General features: G+C 46.2%; 1 protein-coding gene across 2 annotated transcripts in view; it reads right to left on the bottom strand.

Annotated features, from left to right (window-relative positions):
- Positions 1 to 16,059, bottom strand: part of abcc2 (ATP-binding cassette, sub-family C (CFTR/MRP), member 2) — a 32,562-nt gene that overhangs the window by 9,242 nt on the left and 7,261 nt on the right. The window contains exons 8-22 of one of the 2 annotated variants that reach the window (XM_067386884.1): positions 15,645 to 15,820; positions 8,235 to 8,412; positions 7,389 to 7,643; positions 7,223 to 7,288; positions 6,988 to 7,125; positions 6,662 to 6,808; positions 6,431 to 6,515; positions 4,830 to 4,896; positions 4,565 to 4,691; positions 4,292 to 4,468; positions 3,351 to 3,518; positions 2,636 to 2,819; positions 2,070 to 2,220; positions 1,105 to 1,204; positions 785 to 1,004 (exon numbers count right to left, since the gene is read on the bottom strand). In XM_067386884.1, the coding sequence (XP_067242985.1) occupies positions 785 to 1,004; positions 1,105 to 1,204; positions 2,070 to 2,220; positions 2,636 to 2,819; positions 3,351 to 3,518; positions 4,292 to 4,468; positions 4,565 to 4,691; positions 4,830 to 4,896; positions 6,431 to 6,515; positions 6,662 to 6,808; positions 6,988 to 7,125; positions 7,223 to 7,288; positions 7,389 to 7,643; positions 8,235 to 8,412; positions 15,645 to 15,820 (2,239 nt within the window). Of the gene's footprint in view, positions 1 to 784; positions 1,005 to 1,104; positions 1,205 to 2,069; positions 2,224 to 2,635; positions 2,820 to 3,350; positions 3,519 to 4,291; positions 4,469 to 4,564; positions 4,692 to 4,829; positions 4,897 to 6,430; positions 6,516 to 6,661; positions 6,809 to 6,987; positions 7,126 to 7,222; positions 7,289 to 7,388; positions 7,644 to 8,234; positions 8,413 to 15,644; positions 15,821 to 16,059 lie in introns of both variants that reach the window. The other variant, XM_067386883.1, reaches the window with a different exon arrangement.

Below are 16,059 nucleotides of genomic sequence, written 5' to 3' on the forward strand. Positions count from 1 at the left end.
AACAGACTTTTTGATATCTCAAACATTGATGTCAAAAAGTAAACAGGAAAAGTCTCCTGTTTTCTGAGTGCCTTATATGATTTAGTCAAATTAGGGCTATATGTTTGGCTATAGGGACTGATCAAATGGACGTGACTATTGTGGTTCATGGTCACAGCGCCACCAGCTGACAGCAGGATGTGTGGCACATACAACAGACTTTAAAATGTATATTTCCTCTACTTATATTGTTTTTCTAGACCAACCAGGTGGCGTTGTACTGCTTAGGGCCGTTATTGTTGTTTCAGGCTATATTGATACAATTTAAAATGTATTCCAACATTTTTTATGACTAAACTACACTTTATACATGTATAATTGATAAATGATGCTTTTTTATGTTTTCCTTTTCCTTTAGTGTGTAATGTTCATGCATGTATAAAATCTGCAAATTTACAAAGCGCATCGTCTCACACAAAGGGATTTATTCTATCTAACAGAGAAACAGAGAACACTGGTCCAGGTCAATCACAACGCCCAGCTGGCCAATCACAGCACTCTAGGCTTTTCGGAAGGCGGGGCTTTGTAGACATTAGCACGAATAGAGGAGCTACAATAGTGTTCAATATGTGAAAAATAATGTTTTTTTTTGTTTGTTTTTTTTAACATTAAAGCACTATTGTAGTTCACCCAATAATCAAAATAACAAACTAGCATCATATGGCTTCTTTAAAATCACAAAATATCTTGTCCTCCATTTCATTCTGTTTGTAAATGTATGTATTAAATCTCTTTCTGTTCATACCTTGTGCTAGTCCCAGTCCTCCAAAGACGCCTATTCTCATGTCTCTAATATGATTTGGGTAGGTTTCGTTGAAATATTTTTCAGCATCATTAGTCCATTCACTGAGCCACAGATTTTGACCAATGACCGCCACATTCTGGATGAAGTAGAAGACGAAACTCAAGGAGACGTAACACCAGCCCATAGACCTCAGATACTGAAGATACACTGAGAACTTCACCTGGGATATGAATCAAAAAATAATTTGCACACAATTACTGAAGAGAAAATAGACAAGAAAACATTGAGAACCAAAACTGCTTTTAGTTGCTATTAAGTACCCTTCCGGTCTCCATTGCTTCTTTCTCAATCAGTCGCTGTCCTTTCTTCTCACCGGAGTCTTTTTTACTTCGAACAGAGCTGTTCTTCCTTACTCTCACACTAAAGACAAAAAATGTATATAAATTGGTCTTAGTGAACACAAAACTGCACTCTTGCAATGAAGTCTGTTGTTGCATTTCTGTAGCTCTTTTTGAAAGATCATGACTACAGAGTAGAAGTCCCGGCAGTTCCAGAAGTATTTTCTCCATTAATTTCTCCAATATGGATTTAAAGAAAAGGTCTTGATTAAGCTTTCTAAGCCATGAACGAAGCCTACCAGCTCTGAGGAGAATCGCAACACTGCAAACTTTCATTTGATTTGAAGTATTTGAAAATCGGACAAAATACAAAGATACAAGACTGTGAACTTAACGGCTTCAGTGAGTGAAAGAACTACAATCCCATGAAGCATTGCAAACAGCATAATATAATTATAAATGATGGAGAAACATAAAACTACTCATTTGTACAATATGTTGATTATATGTATAAAATTAAATTTCATTCGCAGTGCTTCAACTCATTTATGTGATTCGTGGGAGTGTGTGGAGCTAAAAAGATCTTGGCACTTTTGATTGTGGCGACTGTGATTGGTGGAATTTTCTGTACAGCATTGTGGGTAATGTAGTTTTTAAACTAAATTGAAATAATGAGAGCTGATGGCTTCAACAGAAGCAAATATTATCGGATTAGCATCCTCGTAGCTCACAGTAGGTCCACCTTGAAAGGTTTAGAAGCTATTGATAAGAATCTATTTCCTTGTGGAGAAAATGAATAGAGTTTTTACCTCCAGAACCAGACTCATGCACTCTATACTTGCTCAACTGGAGCAACATTCAGTTGTATCTGTGTGAAATAGTGCATGCCTGGAATAAAATCTTCTGTTCTTCTTGTGGAATGTTATTCAATGGTGTGTTTGGTTTACCTTCCATTTTGTCGACTGTGACGCTGGCTGCTGCGCAAGCTGTTTTCTCTCTTCAGTGTGCTTGATACGATGTCCTCTGGAGAGCCGTCGGCCTGTGGCTCCAAAACCTCCGGCAGGGTATCGATCTCTTCATAGGCTGCCTCCTGAGCTGCTGCTTTTTTACCAAAGAGAAAAATCAATGAGTTTATGTGCATAGAGACTTGTGCACATGTTTTGATGCAAGCAGTGCAAAAACACTGGAAAGTTCTTCCAAACTTTTAAAATGGTAGTGTACGTTATTAGATATTGAAAAGAGTTTGTGCCCAAATGGTCTACTATTTCCAGTTAATTTTCATAGTGTGGATCCCTGCAGCTTTTTGGCTAATATTGAATAAATGAAAACACAGAGGAAAGACAACTTGCACCAAGAAATAAAGCAAGCAAGCAAGAAAGAATCTGCAGCTGAATCATGTAGACATTGCAAGCCCTGTAATAAAACTTCCAGAATGTGTTCATATGACCTTTTTAAAGTTTAGGAGAATATCTGAAGCTCTGCAGAAAATGCAAATGTTGGATGGCAGACAAACCTTTCTTGGCATCAGCTTTGTTGTTTTCCTCTTTGCCGTAAATTTCCAGGAATTCATAGAAAGCGCCTTTATTGGCCCGAAGAGCGTCGTATGATCCCACCTCAGACACAACCCCATTCACCAACACAACAATCTCATCTACATACGGCAAGAAGCTAATCCCATGTGTTACCAGGATACGAGTCTACAAAGAGAAAAAAACAGAACAGCAATGCAGAAATTTAAGTCAAGCAGAACACGTGCTTTTGACATACATATATAATAATATAGTGAGCATCTGAAGCGTTTCCCCCAGAAATCTACATCTCAGACGGTCCAAAAATTCTGAATCGAGCTCTCTTTCACGTCTTCTTGCACTTGAACAGACATATTCAAACTAAATTGTGTCAAAATGCCCATCTTGACAAGTATCGTGTAAACATAGTTAGTTATGTCTTAAATGAATGTAAACAGTAGAGAAAGAAAACGCATGTGTAACAGTATATTGGATCCATGCACCTCTTAAAGTGACAGCAGCCTAATAAACCTGCTGCTGTCTGTGATTTTAATGTTAATCAAACAACAAAAGAAAAGAAAAAATCACTCACTGATCTTGACTGAATAACTTTTGTAACCTTAATAAGGATTAATCTATGTTTCATGGCTGTAACAAAAATTTTGTTAAGATGTGGCAAAAAGTCCATTCTGAGTATTCACTTTGACATTAGTCTCCTACCTTATTTTTGAGCAGTCCTTTGGGTCCGATCACCCTTTCAAACAGATGTTTTCCCACATGTGAGTCGACAGCAGACAGTGGGTCATCCAGAAGGTAAATGTCTGCGGAGCTGTAAACCGCCCTGGCCAGACTCACCCTCTGTTTCTGTCCCCCACTCAGATTGATGCCCTGTGGCACAGCAGAGGAAAAATTAAAGATTCAAAGTCAGTGTTTCCCAACCCCGTTCCTGGATACACAGCAACACAGCACATGTTTGAACTCTTGAAGAGAATAAGCGGTGGAAAAATCTAAATACAGCAAACACACAAGTGAACATGCATTATTGCAGTTGCATTGTCAGGACCAACAGCTAGTGGTGTAAAGTATTCCAGTAAATGCAATTAGTAATCTAACTTGTTGGCTACTTTGTACTTTGACTGAGTATTAAAGACGTTAGCATCTTTTACTCTCTACCTACAATTTTTGAATAAGTATATGTACTCTTTACTCCAATGCATTGGTGATGATTTCATTCATATGGAATGTAATTGTATTTTAAATGGATTAGGAAAATAAAGTGGTTTGAATTCAAGGTCACCATATCACCATTTGTGCCTTTAAAAATGTTATATACACAAATAAAATGTTTAGGTTACAAATGCATCTATCCCTTTCTCATTTTCAAAGCTTATTTGCACATTGAATGCGCATTATAAAAAGAATGCTGCACCCCTGGCCCATATTGCCCATGCCTACATCCACCATTTAACATGCCAACTGTGACTTTACATTCACCAGTCTCAGTTTTATTTTATACATAAAGATCCATCATCACTATGTCCTCCTATCATTTGTCATGGCTTTGAGCCTGTCGTGACAAATGTGGGGGCTCGTCCGGGATTTAATCCCCGGGAACTCTCGTGTGGAGGTCAAGGACTAAAGGTTTGAAAGCACTGCTTTACCTTCTCTCCGATCTCAGTTTGATCTCTCCCAGGCAGAAGATCCAGGTCTGGCCCGAGAGCACACGCGTCCACCGCGGACAGGTAACGCTCTTCGTCCAGCTTAGAGCCGAACAGGATGTTGTCCCTGAGAGTAGCGTTCTGTATCCACGCCTGCTGCGGCACATACGCCATCGACCCCTGAGAGAGAAACACATGTGACTAATGTCCAGCCAGCAAATAAGAGTTACGTTAATCTTTCAGGAGATCTTTTCATAAAATGATCTGTTTGATTACATTGATATTAATGTGGCCCTTGAGGCAGTGCAGTTCTCCCAGCAGAGAGGATATCAGCGATGTCTTTCCAGAACCCACGGCTCCAACCACTGCCACCAGACGACCAGGATGAACGTCCAGAGACACACTGAACAATACAATCAGTGGTTAAAACCATAGTGAAAACTGATAGGTAGAACACACACACGCATGCAAGCACACTAGTACTGTAATAGTGTAAAATATGACAGTGTTATGTTGTAGTGAGTGAAACGGCAAAACTCACAGTTTCAGAACTGGTTCTGTGTCTCTTTCCCAGGTGAATGTGCCATCACTTATGCTCACTGCAGCACCTAATGAATGAAGAACATTTGAGCACTTTCAGAGATTTCATACTAACCCAGCTAATGTTCTGGCAAAGTTAAGAACAAACATCTTCCAGTAACGTCAAAAGAATGTTTGTTCAAAGTTATCCAGTCTTTTACAATGATCTCACAAAAATATTATGCCAACAGGTGGCGCTTTGACTGTAACTGAATGTAGATGTCTTCAGGCCAGGACTCTAATAAAATGAGAAGTTTGGGGCAGATTGGACATTGTATGTCCGAATTACAACAAATTCCTCTTTCATGGTGAAACATTGAATTTTGACAGGCCGCCACGGACACGCCCTTCAGTGAAAACTCTAGATCTTTTTAATTTAATGTCTCAAAAGCCTTTAGATTAGACAGACCAAATATGACCTTGTTGATGAAGTTTGTTAAAGTACAACATAGCAAAAACTGCCAAAATTTTGCAGAGAAAATTCAAAATATCTCCTGTTGTAGGTGGTGCTATTGAGCCATTTTGCCACACCTAATTCTGAAACCCATATCAGATGTACACTTTCACAACTTCTGACGCATGTGCAAAGTTTCATGAGTTTTCAAGCATGTTTAGGCCCTCAAAAATGTGATTAATGTCTGAGAAGAATAATAATTGACTGAGCAATTACAATAACGTTCCCATTAAGTCATAAAACGTTTTTTCTTGTTTATACAAACATTAAAGAAACATTCCATTTTATCATTCTTCAAACATCATGGGAACGTTACTTTTTGAATGTTCTCGGAACGTTCTGAAACAAATAGTAACATTTTAAAAATGATAAGACGAACATCCATGAATGTTCCATGAACGATGTATGAATGTTTTTGTGCTAAGGTTTTGAGAACATTATTAAAGGCCAGATAACTTTGAAAGAATGTTCTATTAATGTTACTGGAAGAACGTTTGTTCTGTACATTAGCCAAAGATCTGAGAATGTTCCCTGTCACCTGGGATGTTCGTTTAACGTTTTTAAAATGTTACTTCTTGTTTCAGAACGTTTAGAGAACATTCAAAAGTAACATTTACATAATGTTTGCAGAATGATAAAATGGAATGTTACCTTAATGTTATTTATACATTGTTCATGGAATGTTTATTTCTGAAGCATTTCAGTTGAACATTCATCTAAAGTTTTGTTAAAATGTTACTAGTTTTGGAACGTTCAAAGAACATTCCAAAGGAAACATTCCCATTATGTTTAAAGATTGATAAAATGTAATGTTCCCGCACTTTTGCATAATTACGTTTTTTTTTTTGTTTTTTTTGGAACATTTAGAGAACATTCTGAAATAACATTTTCACAACTTAATATGAACATTAGCAAAATGTTCTTAGAACATAATATGTTAGCTGGGAAACTGCAGTTGTTCCTCTGAAGTATGGTCTTTACAGAACACAACTATTCAAGATCACACTGCAAACAGTAATGAGCACGTCAAAAAATGATTTAAGTTTTTCTAAAACAATTTGAAATCAGCTAAGTTTGTCTAAGAATACTGAAATGAGTTCTTGACTTACTGTTGCTGATGTCATGCTTGATAACCGTCGTGTCCACATCACTCCCACTCAGAAATTTCTCAAGTCTTTTCTTAGATACATTGGTCTGAACATTGAAACAAGTACTAATTTCAAACATGGTCAAAAATACTTTTATAACTGCAAACAAAGCTTATTGAAAGGTAGCAATACAATGCTTCTGTATAAATAGCAATATAAATATATAATAAATGTATAGATTCTGTACAGTACCTGAACCATGCTAGATATCAGCTGCGGAAGCATGGCCAGCGGGAAGCGCAGGATGTTAAAGAGTGAGATGGAGGTAAAAGCTTTCCCTGCATCCAATACGTTATCAGAATCCACAGCCACAAATACAGCAAAGGTCGCCAGAGACACCTACAGACGATAACACATGACTAAAACGGGATGGTAGCGTTTCTTTCTGAGATTCATTCATTCAAGGTTTGAATACACAGTGTAGATTTTCAACTTTGCTGTCAATCCACTGACAGATATACTGGTGCCTTGCAATAGAAAATCATTTCACACTGTATATAAAACACTATTATACTCACAATAGCTGGAGCACATGAAAATATGAAGATGGAGACAGATGAGAGGTAGACGTATTTCCTCATCACCTTCAGCTCCTTTTCTCGAATTTCCTGAACCTGAGACTCAAAAGATGACTCCCAGGCGTAATACTTGAGAATCTACCACACAGGTGACAAAGAAATACATGTCAACAAAACAAGATGTTATATTTTCATTTGTCCTGTAAGTGGAAATGTGATTTGAGACACCACTTACTTTGATTCCGTTCAATATGTCGTTCACAATTTTCATGCGCGAGTCTTTAAATTTCATGTTTTGCACCTGAAAAGAAGCATGTTGTGCTTAGTGGATAATGATGCAGCGGACAAACTATATTTATTTTGTAACCAGACAAGAGCAATGCTTTAAGAAGCTGAATCACCTGGAAGCCCCTGGATTTGTTGGCCAGCCAGCCGTTGATGGGCACCATCAGCACCATGACCAACAGGCCCGCTAGGACAGACGGACCCAGCTCAATCCAGAGGAAAGCTATGGACAGAGCGATCTGCAGTGGACACGACCATAGCAAATGAATAAAGTTGGTGACGTCGTTAAATCTCTGAGCATCCGCTGACATCAGGTTGACAATCTCTCCAGCAGTCGACTCTTTCCTAGAGTCGTTAGATACAACTAAAGCCTGAAAGAAACCAGTAAATAATGAGTCATCACAAAATAATCCACTGGCTAGGACACAACTAAACGATTAGACTGCCCCTCGTACGCTTTTTTAAAGGTTCCTAATGTTGTTTTGTGTCTCCTACTACATCCAAGATCAAAAACACTTTTCTCATAATATCCACTGCAGCATCAGCTCTTTTCTCACAGTCTGAAACGGTTTGTTCAAAGATTCGGTCTCTCTAAACCCCGCCTTTCTGAGTGCTGCTCTGCTCTGATTGGTCAGATGACTCAGATGATCTCTTGTGATTGATTGGAAATCAAATGCCCATTAGCATATCTGAATTTCAGCTCAGTGATACGAACAGTAATGATGGCATCAGTTTTATCATATCAATCTCATCAAAGTGATTCTTTCTTTTAGTGCATTTATCTGCACTTTGATCTTTGAAACTTTGCAGACCTTTTGCATTCACAAACAGCTCTATAACATAAAAGGTAATATCAGAAAAAGCAAAATAGGGGCACTTGGCAGACATCTAAATCCACAAATACCAAATATTGCAGAAAAAGGGATTATAAATTGATGCAAAGCAGAGATCTAACAGTGTACCTTCTTATAAACAGCTGCCATGATAGCTGTGCGTACTTTCATACCGAGGATAAAACATCGATTAAAATACTGCTGCAGAATAACAGACTGGAAAAACGCCACCACCAGAAGCAGCACTGCGTACATGTAGCCGGTCCATACATAACTTGATTTGTCCTGAGTGAAGGATATCATTAACCTGTGACAAACAACATCATATTAAAGCAAAGAAGTCAGAAGATAAAACACAAATATGTTCTAAGAACGTTTTGCAAACGTTCCCTTAAGTTATAAAAACTTTGCATAACTATGATCATTCAAAATGTCTAAATGTTTTTTCTTGGTTATATGAACGTTAAAGGATTAGTTCACTTTCAAATAAAATTTCATGATAAGTTACTTTCCCTCATGTCATCCAAGATGTTCATATCTTTCTTTCTTCTACAGTTGTATTTTTTTTTAGAAAATGAACAATGGTTTCTCTTGGTAAAGACTCTTATTCCTCGTCTGGTATCGTTTAAAGCTCTTTGAAGCTGCACTGAAACTGACATTTGGACCTTCAACCATTTGGTGCCCATTGAAGTCCACTATAAAGGAGAAAAATCCTGGAATGTTTTTTATCAAAAACCTTAATTTCTTTTTGACTGAAGAAAGAAAGACATGAACATCTTAGATGACATGAGGGTGAGTAAATTATCAGGAAAATTATTTGAAAGTGGACTAATCCTTTAAAGCCACAATATGTAAAATTTCGCCACTCGAGGTCGCTTATTCAAAACAAAGGCGTAGCTTGATGACGCCTTGTTCCCTTTCAGTCGGTCACGTTCGACGTACGTCAGTAGTGACCGACGAATTGGGATATCGCTTAGAGAGCCCTATCATCTTCGTGTAAACTAAAACAAGCCAATGGAATTGGCGTGCGATATTTGCATAATGCGCACCGCCCCCGACAGGTGTATATAAATAGGAAGCAGATGCAATCGCACTCTGTCTTTCGCTTCGGAGCCATTCACTGGTGTCCTGTTTTAGAAGACTCCTTTCTTCGTTTGTTTTATTCTAAAACATTGCCTCAGAAGAGGATTTACAGCGAGCTTTCAGTGCTGGTGAAAGGGCACGTTCAGCGAGGTCGCGAGTCTCCGAGGAGCTGAGCTATAAGCTCGAAAACTGCTGTTTTCACAGCAACACAAAGAGCGTGTGCGTGTGTAGCGATTTGGGCCGGTTCCTCGGTGTGTCAGGGAGTGGTGTACCTGACACATCGCGTCGCTCCCTGGGTGCTTCAGCACGAGTGAGTTGACTTCCCCTTCTAAAAGAGCTTTACAGACGAACCCTGACAGTATGTCATTTCGTCTGTGCGTTAATGGGTGCGGTCGTTCCCTGGTCCCTGCTGATGGGCACAATCGTTGCATCTCGTGTTTGGGCATTCTGCACGCTGAAGCAGCTTTTGTGGATGGTTCATGTTCCCATTGCGGGAACATGACTATCGCGATGCTGAGGTCGAGACTCTCCTTCCTGAAGTCTCAGGAAGCGGGGGTCCCCTCTCCTATGCCGCGTACGACCGTTTTTTCCGGCCCCGGGAACCGGAATGACGGTACGGCGCTGTATAGGAAGGGTGACCGGAGGATTACGGTCAGGGCTTCCCCGCCGAGCGGAAACGCTCCTCGGGCCCCTGCCGCCTCATCAGCACCGCAACCCATCAGCACGTGCCACCGTTGGTTTCCGCTGGACCCTCTACGGACTGTCCAGCCGTTACCTTTGGTGTGCCGGCGGCAGATCAGATGTCGATCGCTGCATCGGAAGGTGAGCCTGAGTCCTCGGGGGAGGATTCGGACGCGCTGCCGCCCGGGACGGTAGCGTTGCCCGAGTCGGATCCCGAGCTTACGGCTGTGCTCTCCCGGGCCGCCTTGTGCGTCGGGCTTGAGTGGAACCCTCCACCCTGTCCCGGCCCATCTCGGTTGGACGATTGGTACTTGGCGGGGGGTCACGCTGGTCAAATCCAGCGTCCCCCCCCAATGCCTTTCTTCCCGGAAGTACACGATGAGGTGACCAGGTCTTGGCAAGCTCCGCTTGGGGCTCGTACAGGGCCTGGTCCCTCGTCCGCCTTCACCTCCCTGGACGGCGGGCTAGCCAGGGGGTACGCGAAGATCCCGCCAGTCGAGCGGTCTGTTGCGACGCAGTTGTGTCCAACGGCCGCTGGCTGGCGCGGTGAGCCGCGTCTCCCGTCCCAGGCCTGTGAATTCTCAGCCGGTCTGACTGAGAAAGCTTACAGTGCCTGTGGGCAGGCTGCCTCTGCCCTGCACGCGGTGGCCCTTTTGCAGGTCTATCAGGCAAAAGCGCTGTCGCAGATGCCCCAGGAAGGTCCTGACCAACAGCTGCTTGGGGAGCTGCGCGCTGCCACTGACCTTGCCCTCCGGGCAACGAAAGTGACAGCGCGTTCTGTTGGCCAGGCGATGTCTACTCTGGTAGCCCAGCAACGCCACCTCTGGCTGACCTTGGCAGACATGAGGGAGACCGACAAACATCGGTTCCTGGATTCCCCCGTGTCTCCGGTCGGCCTTTTCGGCGACGCGGTGGAGAGCTGTGCCCAACAGTCCTCCGCTGCACAGAAGCAGGCTGAGGCTATCAGACATGTCATGCCACGGCGGTCCGCTGCTGCCTCCACCCAGCCGCCCGTGGCTCAGCCTCAGCCCGCTCGTCGCCGAGGGCGCCCGCCTGCGTCTTCCTCCGCCCCTGCTAAGTTGGCAAAGCAGCAGCCTACACCAGCCAAACAGCAGGGTGCCGGGCGCGGACGTGGTGCCCAGCCCGTCTCTGCCAGCCAGGTGGCAAGCGGTCGGGGAAAACTCGGCCCTGAGACGGGCGACCTGGAGCGGAAGGTTCCTGCCCTTTGGGAGAGTATTCCATCTGCTCTCCCAACCCCGGAGGAGGGCCGGGGGGATTTTGTGGCGGCTGTCCATCTACCGCCGCTGGCTCTCCGGAGTCCAGCGGTACCCACTTTGCCACAAAAAGAGCAGTTTCCTCAAACTCCAGGTCACAACAAGGGGTGTCTGCCAGTGTGCCAGGCTCCGCCTCGCTGCTGTCAGCTCCCTCCCCATTCGCCAGCAGGTGGCAGTGTGATGGTGCAGACCGCGTCCCGTGCGCCGTCTCCCATGCACACTGCTGCCTCGCAGAGTCCGACCCCACTCCGGGCCGCCCTCAAGCCGTCCGAGTCGGGTCCCTCTCTGCCTTGCTGCCCCACCCCCGGTGCGTCTGTGGTGCCTTTGGTCCCGCTGGCTCAGTGTCTGGAAGCGTGGATAGCGCTCCCCAGCCTGTCCAGTTGGCTCATTCGTACTATCAGACTCGGCTATGCGATTCAGTTCGCCCGGCGTCCCCCGGTCTTCAGGGCTGTCCACTTCACTCAGGTGTCGTTGGACAGTGCTCCTGTTCTCCGGGTGGAGATTGCTGTCCTCCTGGCGAAGGGTACAATCAAGCCGGTCCCTCCAGCCGATATGAAGTCGGGGTTTTACAGCCCCTACTTCATTGTACCGTAAAAGGGCGGTGGGCTACGGCCAATCCTGGACCGTCCCCAGGATTGGTTTGCAGCAATAGACCTGAAGGACGCATACTTTCATGTCTCGATTCTGCCTCGACACAGACCCTTCCTAGGTCGGTCTGCGTTCGAGGGTCGGGCATGTCAGTACAAAGTCCTACCCGACATGGTTGTAGCTCCCAACCGGTTGGGTCTTCAGGTCAACTGGGACAAGAGCAAACTCGCCCCCGGGTAGAGGATCTCTTGTTTCGGTCTCGAGCTAGACTCGGTCGCACGGACTGCGCGTCTCACCGAGGTGCGCGTCCAGTCGGTGTTGAACTGCCTGAGCTCGCTCAAGTGCAGGACAGCGGCTCCACTGAAAGATTTTCAGAGGCTCCTGGGGCATATGGCATCTGCAGCCGCGGTAACGCCGCTCGGATTGCTTCATATGAGACCGCTTCAACACTGGCTCCGCGGCCGGGTCCCGAGATGGGCGTGGCAGTGCGGCACGCTCCGTGTCCCCGTGACACCGAGCTGCCGTCGCACCCTTGTCCGGTGGTTGGACCCTTCGTTCCTGTGGGCCGGAGTACCCCTCGAACGAGTGTCCAGGCACGCTGTGGTCTCCACAGATGTCTCTGCCACGGGATGGGGGGCCACGTACAACGGGCATGCAGTGACAGGTCTTTGGACGGGGCCTCAGCTGCATTGGCATACCAATTGCCTCGAGTTGCTAGCGGTTCGTCTTGCGCTGGCCCGCTTCAAGGAGCTGTTGTCAGGCAAGCACGTTCTAGTCCGCTCACTAAGCACTGCGGCCGTTGCGTACGCCTACCGTCAAGGTGGTCTACGCTTCCGTCGCATGTTGCAACTCGCCCGCCATCTCTTGTTGTGGAGTCAGAAGGATCTGAGGTCCCTTCGGGCCACTCGTGTCTCAGGTGTGCTCAACCGTGCAGCCGACGAGCTGTCACGGCAGCATCTACTTGCGGGCGAGTGGCGGCTCCACCCCCAGGCGGTCCAGCTGATTTGGCAGCGTTTCGGCGAGGCCCAGGTAGTCCTGCTTGCCTCCCCGGAAACTGCCCTCCGCCAGTGGTTTTATTCCCTGACCGGCGGCACGCTCGGCACGGATGCCCTGGCACACAGCTGGCCCCCGGGTCTGCGCAAACATGCGTTTCCCCCAGTGAGCCTTCTCGCACAACTCATGTGCAAGGTCAGGGAGGACGGGGAGCAGGTTCTGTTAGTGGCTCCGTACTGGCCCACTCGGACCTGATTCTCAGACCTCATTCTCCTCGTGACAGCACCTCCCTGGCCGATTCCTCTGAGGAAGGACCCCCTGACTCAGAGACGGGGCACCCTGTGGCACCCGCGTCCCGATCTGTGGAACCTCCACGTGTGGTCCCTGGACGGGATGCGGAGGTTCTGAGTGATCTCCCGCAAGCGGTCGTAGACACCATCACTTCCGCTAGAGCTCCTTCCACTAGGAATCTCTACGCGCTGAAGTGGAACCTGTTCGTCGAATGGTGCGCCTCTCGCCGAGAGGACCCCCGATCATGTTCGGTCGGATCCGTGCTTTCCTTTCTGCAAGATGGGTTGGAGCGAAGGCTGTCTCCCTCCACCCTCAAGGTGTATGTTGCCGCCATTGCCGCACATCACCATGCAGTTGAGGGTAAGTCCCTGGGGAAACACGATCTGATCGTCAGATTCCTGAGGGGGCCAGGAGACTGAATCCTCCTCGCCCTTCCTCCGTACCCTCTTGGGATTTGACCCTGGTTCTCACAGCTCTCCGGGGTCATCCCTTCGAACCTTTGCAATCAGTCGACCTGAAACTAATGTCTCTTAAGACGGTTCTTCTGGTTGCATTGGCTTCCCTGAAGAGGGTAGGGGATCTGCATGCATTTTCGGTCGACGAAACGTGCCTAGAATTCGGGCCCGGTGCTTCTCACGTCATCCTGAGACCCCGGCCTGGATACGTGCCCAAGGTTCCTACCACTCCCTTCAGAGATCAGGTAGTGAACCTGCAAGCGCTGCCCTCGGAGGAGGCAGACCCAGCCCTAGCTTTGCTCTGTCCCGTCCGCGCTCTGCGCGTTTACGTGGACAGAACGCGAAGCTTCAGGACCTCAGATCAGCTCTTCATCTGTTACGGAGGCCAGCAGAAGGGAAAGGCTGTCTCCAAGCAGAGGATGGCCCACTGGATAGTGGATGCCATCGCCTTGGCGTACGAATCCCAGGGCGTGCCTTGCCCGCTCGGGTTGAGAGCCCACTCCACCAGAGGGGTGGCCTCTTCCTGGGCGCTGGCTCATGGCGCCTCACTGACAGATATCTGTAGAGCTGCGGGCTGGGCGACACCTAACACGTTCGCTAGGTTTTATAGCCTACGTGTAGAGCCGGTATCCTCGCGTGTACTCGCATCCACTAGTCGGTAGACGTGTTGTACCCACTCTAAGTGTCGGCTTGCAATGCCATTCCCGCCACTGGCCGGATACGTGCATACTTTCACTCCAGTCGTGTTCCCCGCTTGGTGAACCCTGTCGAGTTCCTCCGCCTCCCCCTTCGGCTCGGACATTGCGGAGTGTCTGATGCCAGGCCTACATCCGTCGCTGACGCTGTCTGTTGGCTGGGGCCCATATGTCGTGACCCCTCTACGTGAGCGGTCCCATATGTGTATTTTCCACGGTTTAAAACTCCCTACGGGCCGAGTCCGTGTCTTTCCCTTAGCAGAGCCAGCTCTGCTGTCACCTGTCAGATGAGTCTCCCCCTAACCAGGTGGAGCCATCCCAGGGACTCCATATGCATACTGCCCCTCCGGGCCAGTCCATATGTGCATTCCCACGTAAACTCCTCCCCCATTGGGTAGGTAGTGGTTTCCGCAGCGTCCCTTACGGGTTCGCTTCCCCAGTGTGTCTAGTTTACTTAGTGGGTAGTGGTTAGACAGCAGTAGACTCTCTCGGTGTAAGCTCGCCCCTTCACCGCCAGCCGGTGCTATGGGCGGCTGAGCTTGTGCTGGGCACTGGAAGGGGTTTCGTAACTGTGGCGCTTTAGTTGGGATCCCAATTCGTCGGTCACTACTGACGTACGTCGAACGTGACCGACTGAAAGGGAACGTCTCGGTTACGTATGTAACCCTCATTCCCTGAAGGAGGGAACGGAGACGTACGTCCCGTCGCCACAGTTTCTGTACCCTCGCTGTAGTGCGGACACCAGTTGTCTCCTCAGCGAAAAACAGAGTGCGATTGCATCTGCTTCCTATTTATATACACCTGTCGGGGGCGGTGCGCATTATGCAAATATCGCACGCCAATTCCATTGGCTTGTTTTAGTTTACACGAAGATGATAGGGCTCTCTAAGCGATATCCCAATTCGTCGGTCACTACTGACGTACGTCTCCGTTCCCTCCTTCAGGGAACGAGGGTTACATACGTAACCGAGACGTTTTTGCGAAATCATGGGAGGTGTTGTCTTCACATCTACAGCTGGTGGACAAGTATTGGGACAGAAACGAGGCCACTGGAGCGATTGATAATGAGAGACGAGTGCGACTCGCTTCGAGAGCAGCAGAACTTTCATTATGCCGCAGACAACCACTCCCGCTTCTTCCGGTCAAGCGTATGAGGGGTAAAGCAGCTCAGTTTATGATATTAGATACATTTGAGTGTTGAAAGTTGTTGTGGTGCTACTCTGCGTTCGCTTGGCAGTTGCAATGAGACACTTGTTGCACACTGCAGTAAGATGGATCGATGTTAGTCATGGTAAAACATGGTACTCAAGAAAACGAGATTTAAACAATAAGACTTACACCGTGTCCTAACCAGACACAACGCCACGATAAAAGGCATCTTTTCCATGTTAATCAGAGTTTTTGTCCTAACCAGCCGCGATGGCGACATGCGAATAAAAAGTCTCAAAATCAAAAACTCAGAAATTAAAAACCACTTACTTGAGAAGTTGTGGGCTTGCAAACGCTAGAAGATCTTGTATGAGTTTGAAGAAGGCTGACTCTATAAGCACACCTTTGAAGGTTTTGGTAATGGTGGCAATCAGCCAGGACTGAGGATATTCAGATTCAGAGTCCTTCTTCGCTTTCTTTTTGTCTTTCTTTTTTCCCGTCTCCTCCTAATAAGAAATATTGCGAGTGCATCAGTTAGTTTTTGGTAATCACAGGTCATCGCAAAACACTAATCATTCAAACAATGAATTAATGTGAGCGAGAGAAAAGAAGGAAACAATAGTGTTAAAATAGGATTAAATAGTATTATCTCTTGAGTGCTGATGTGCAGAACACATACTGACAGCTTTACTTACTGCAGAAATTACTGTGGGTTTTATTAATTTTTCTTTTTTTTCTTAGAACA

The sequence above is a fragment of the Chanodichthys erythropterus genome, chromosome 5 (genome assembly GCF_024489055.1).
Source record: "Chanodichthys erythropterus isolate Z2021 chromosome 5, ASM2448905v1, whole genome shotgun sequence".
Lineage (NCBI taxonomy): Eukaryota > Metazoa > Chordata > Actinopteri > Cypriniformes > Xenocyprididae > Chanodichthys > Chanodichthys erythropterus.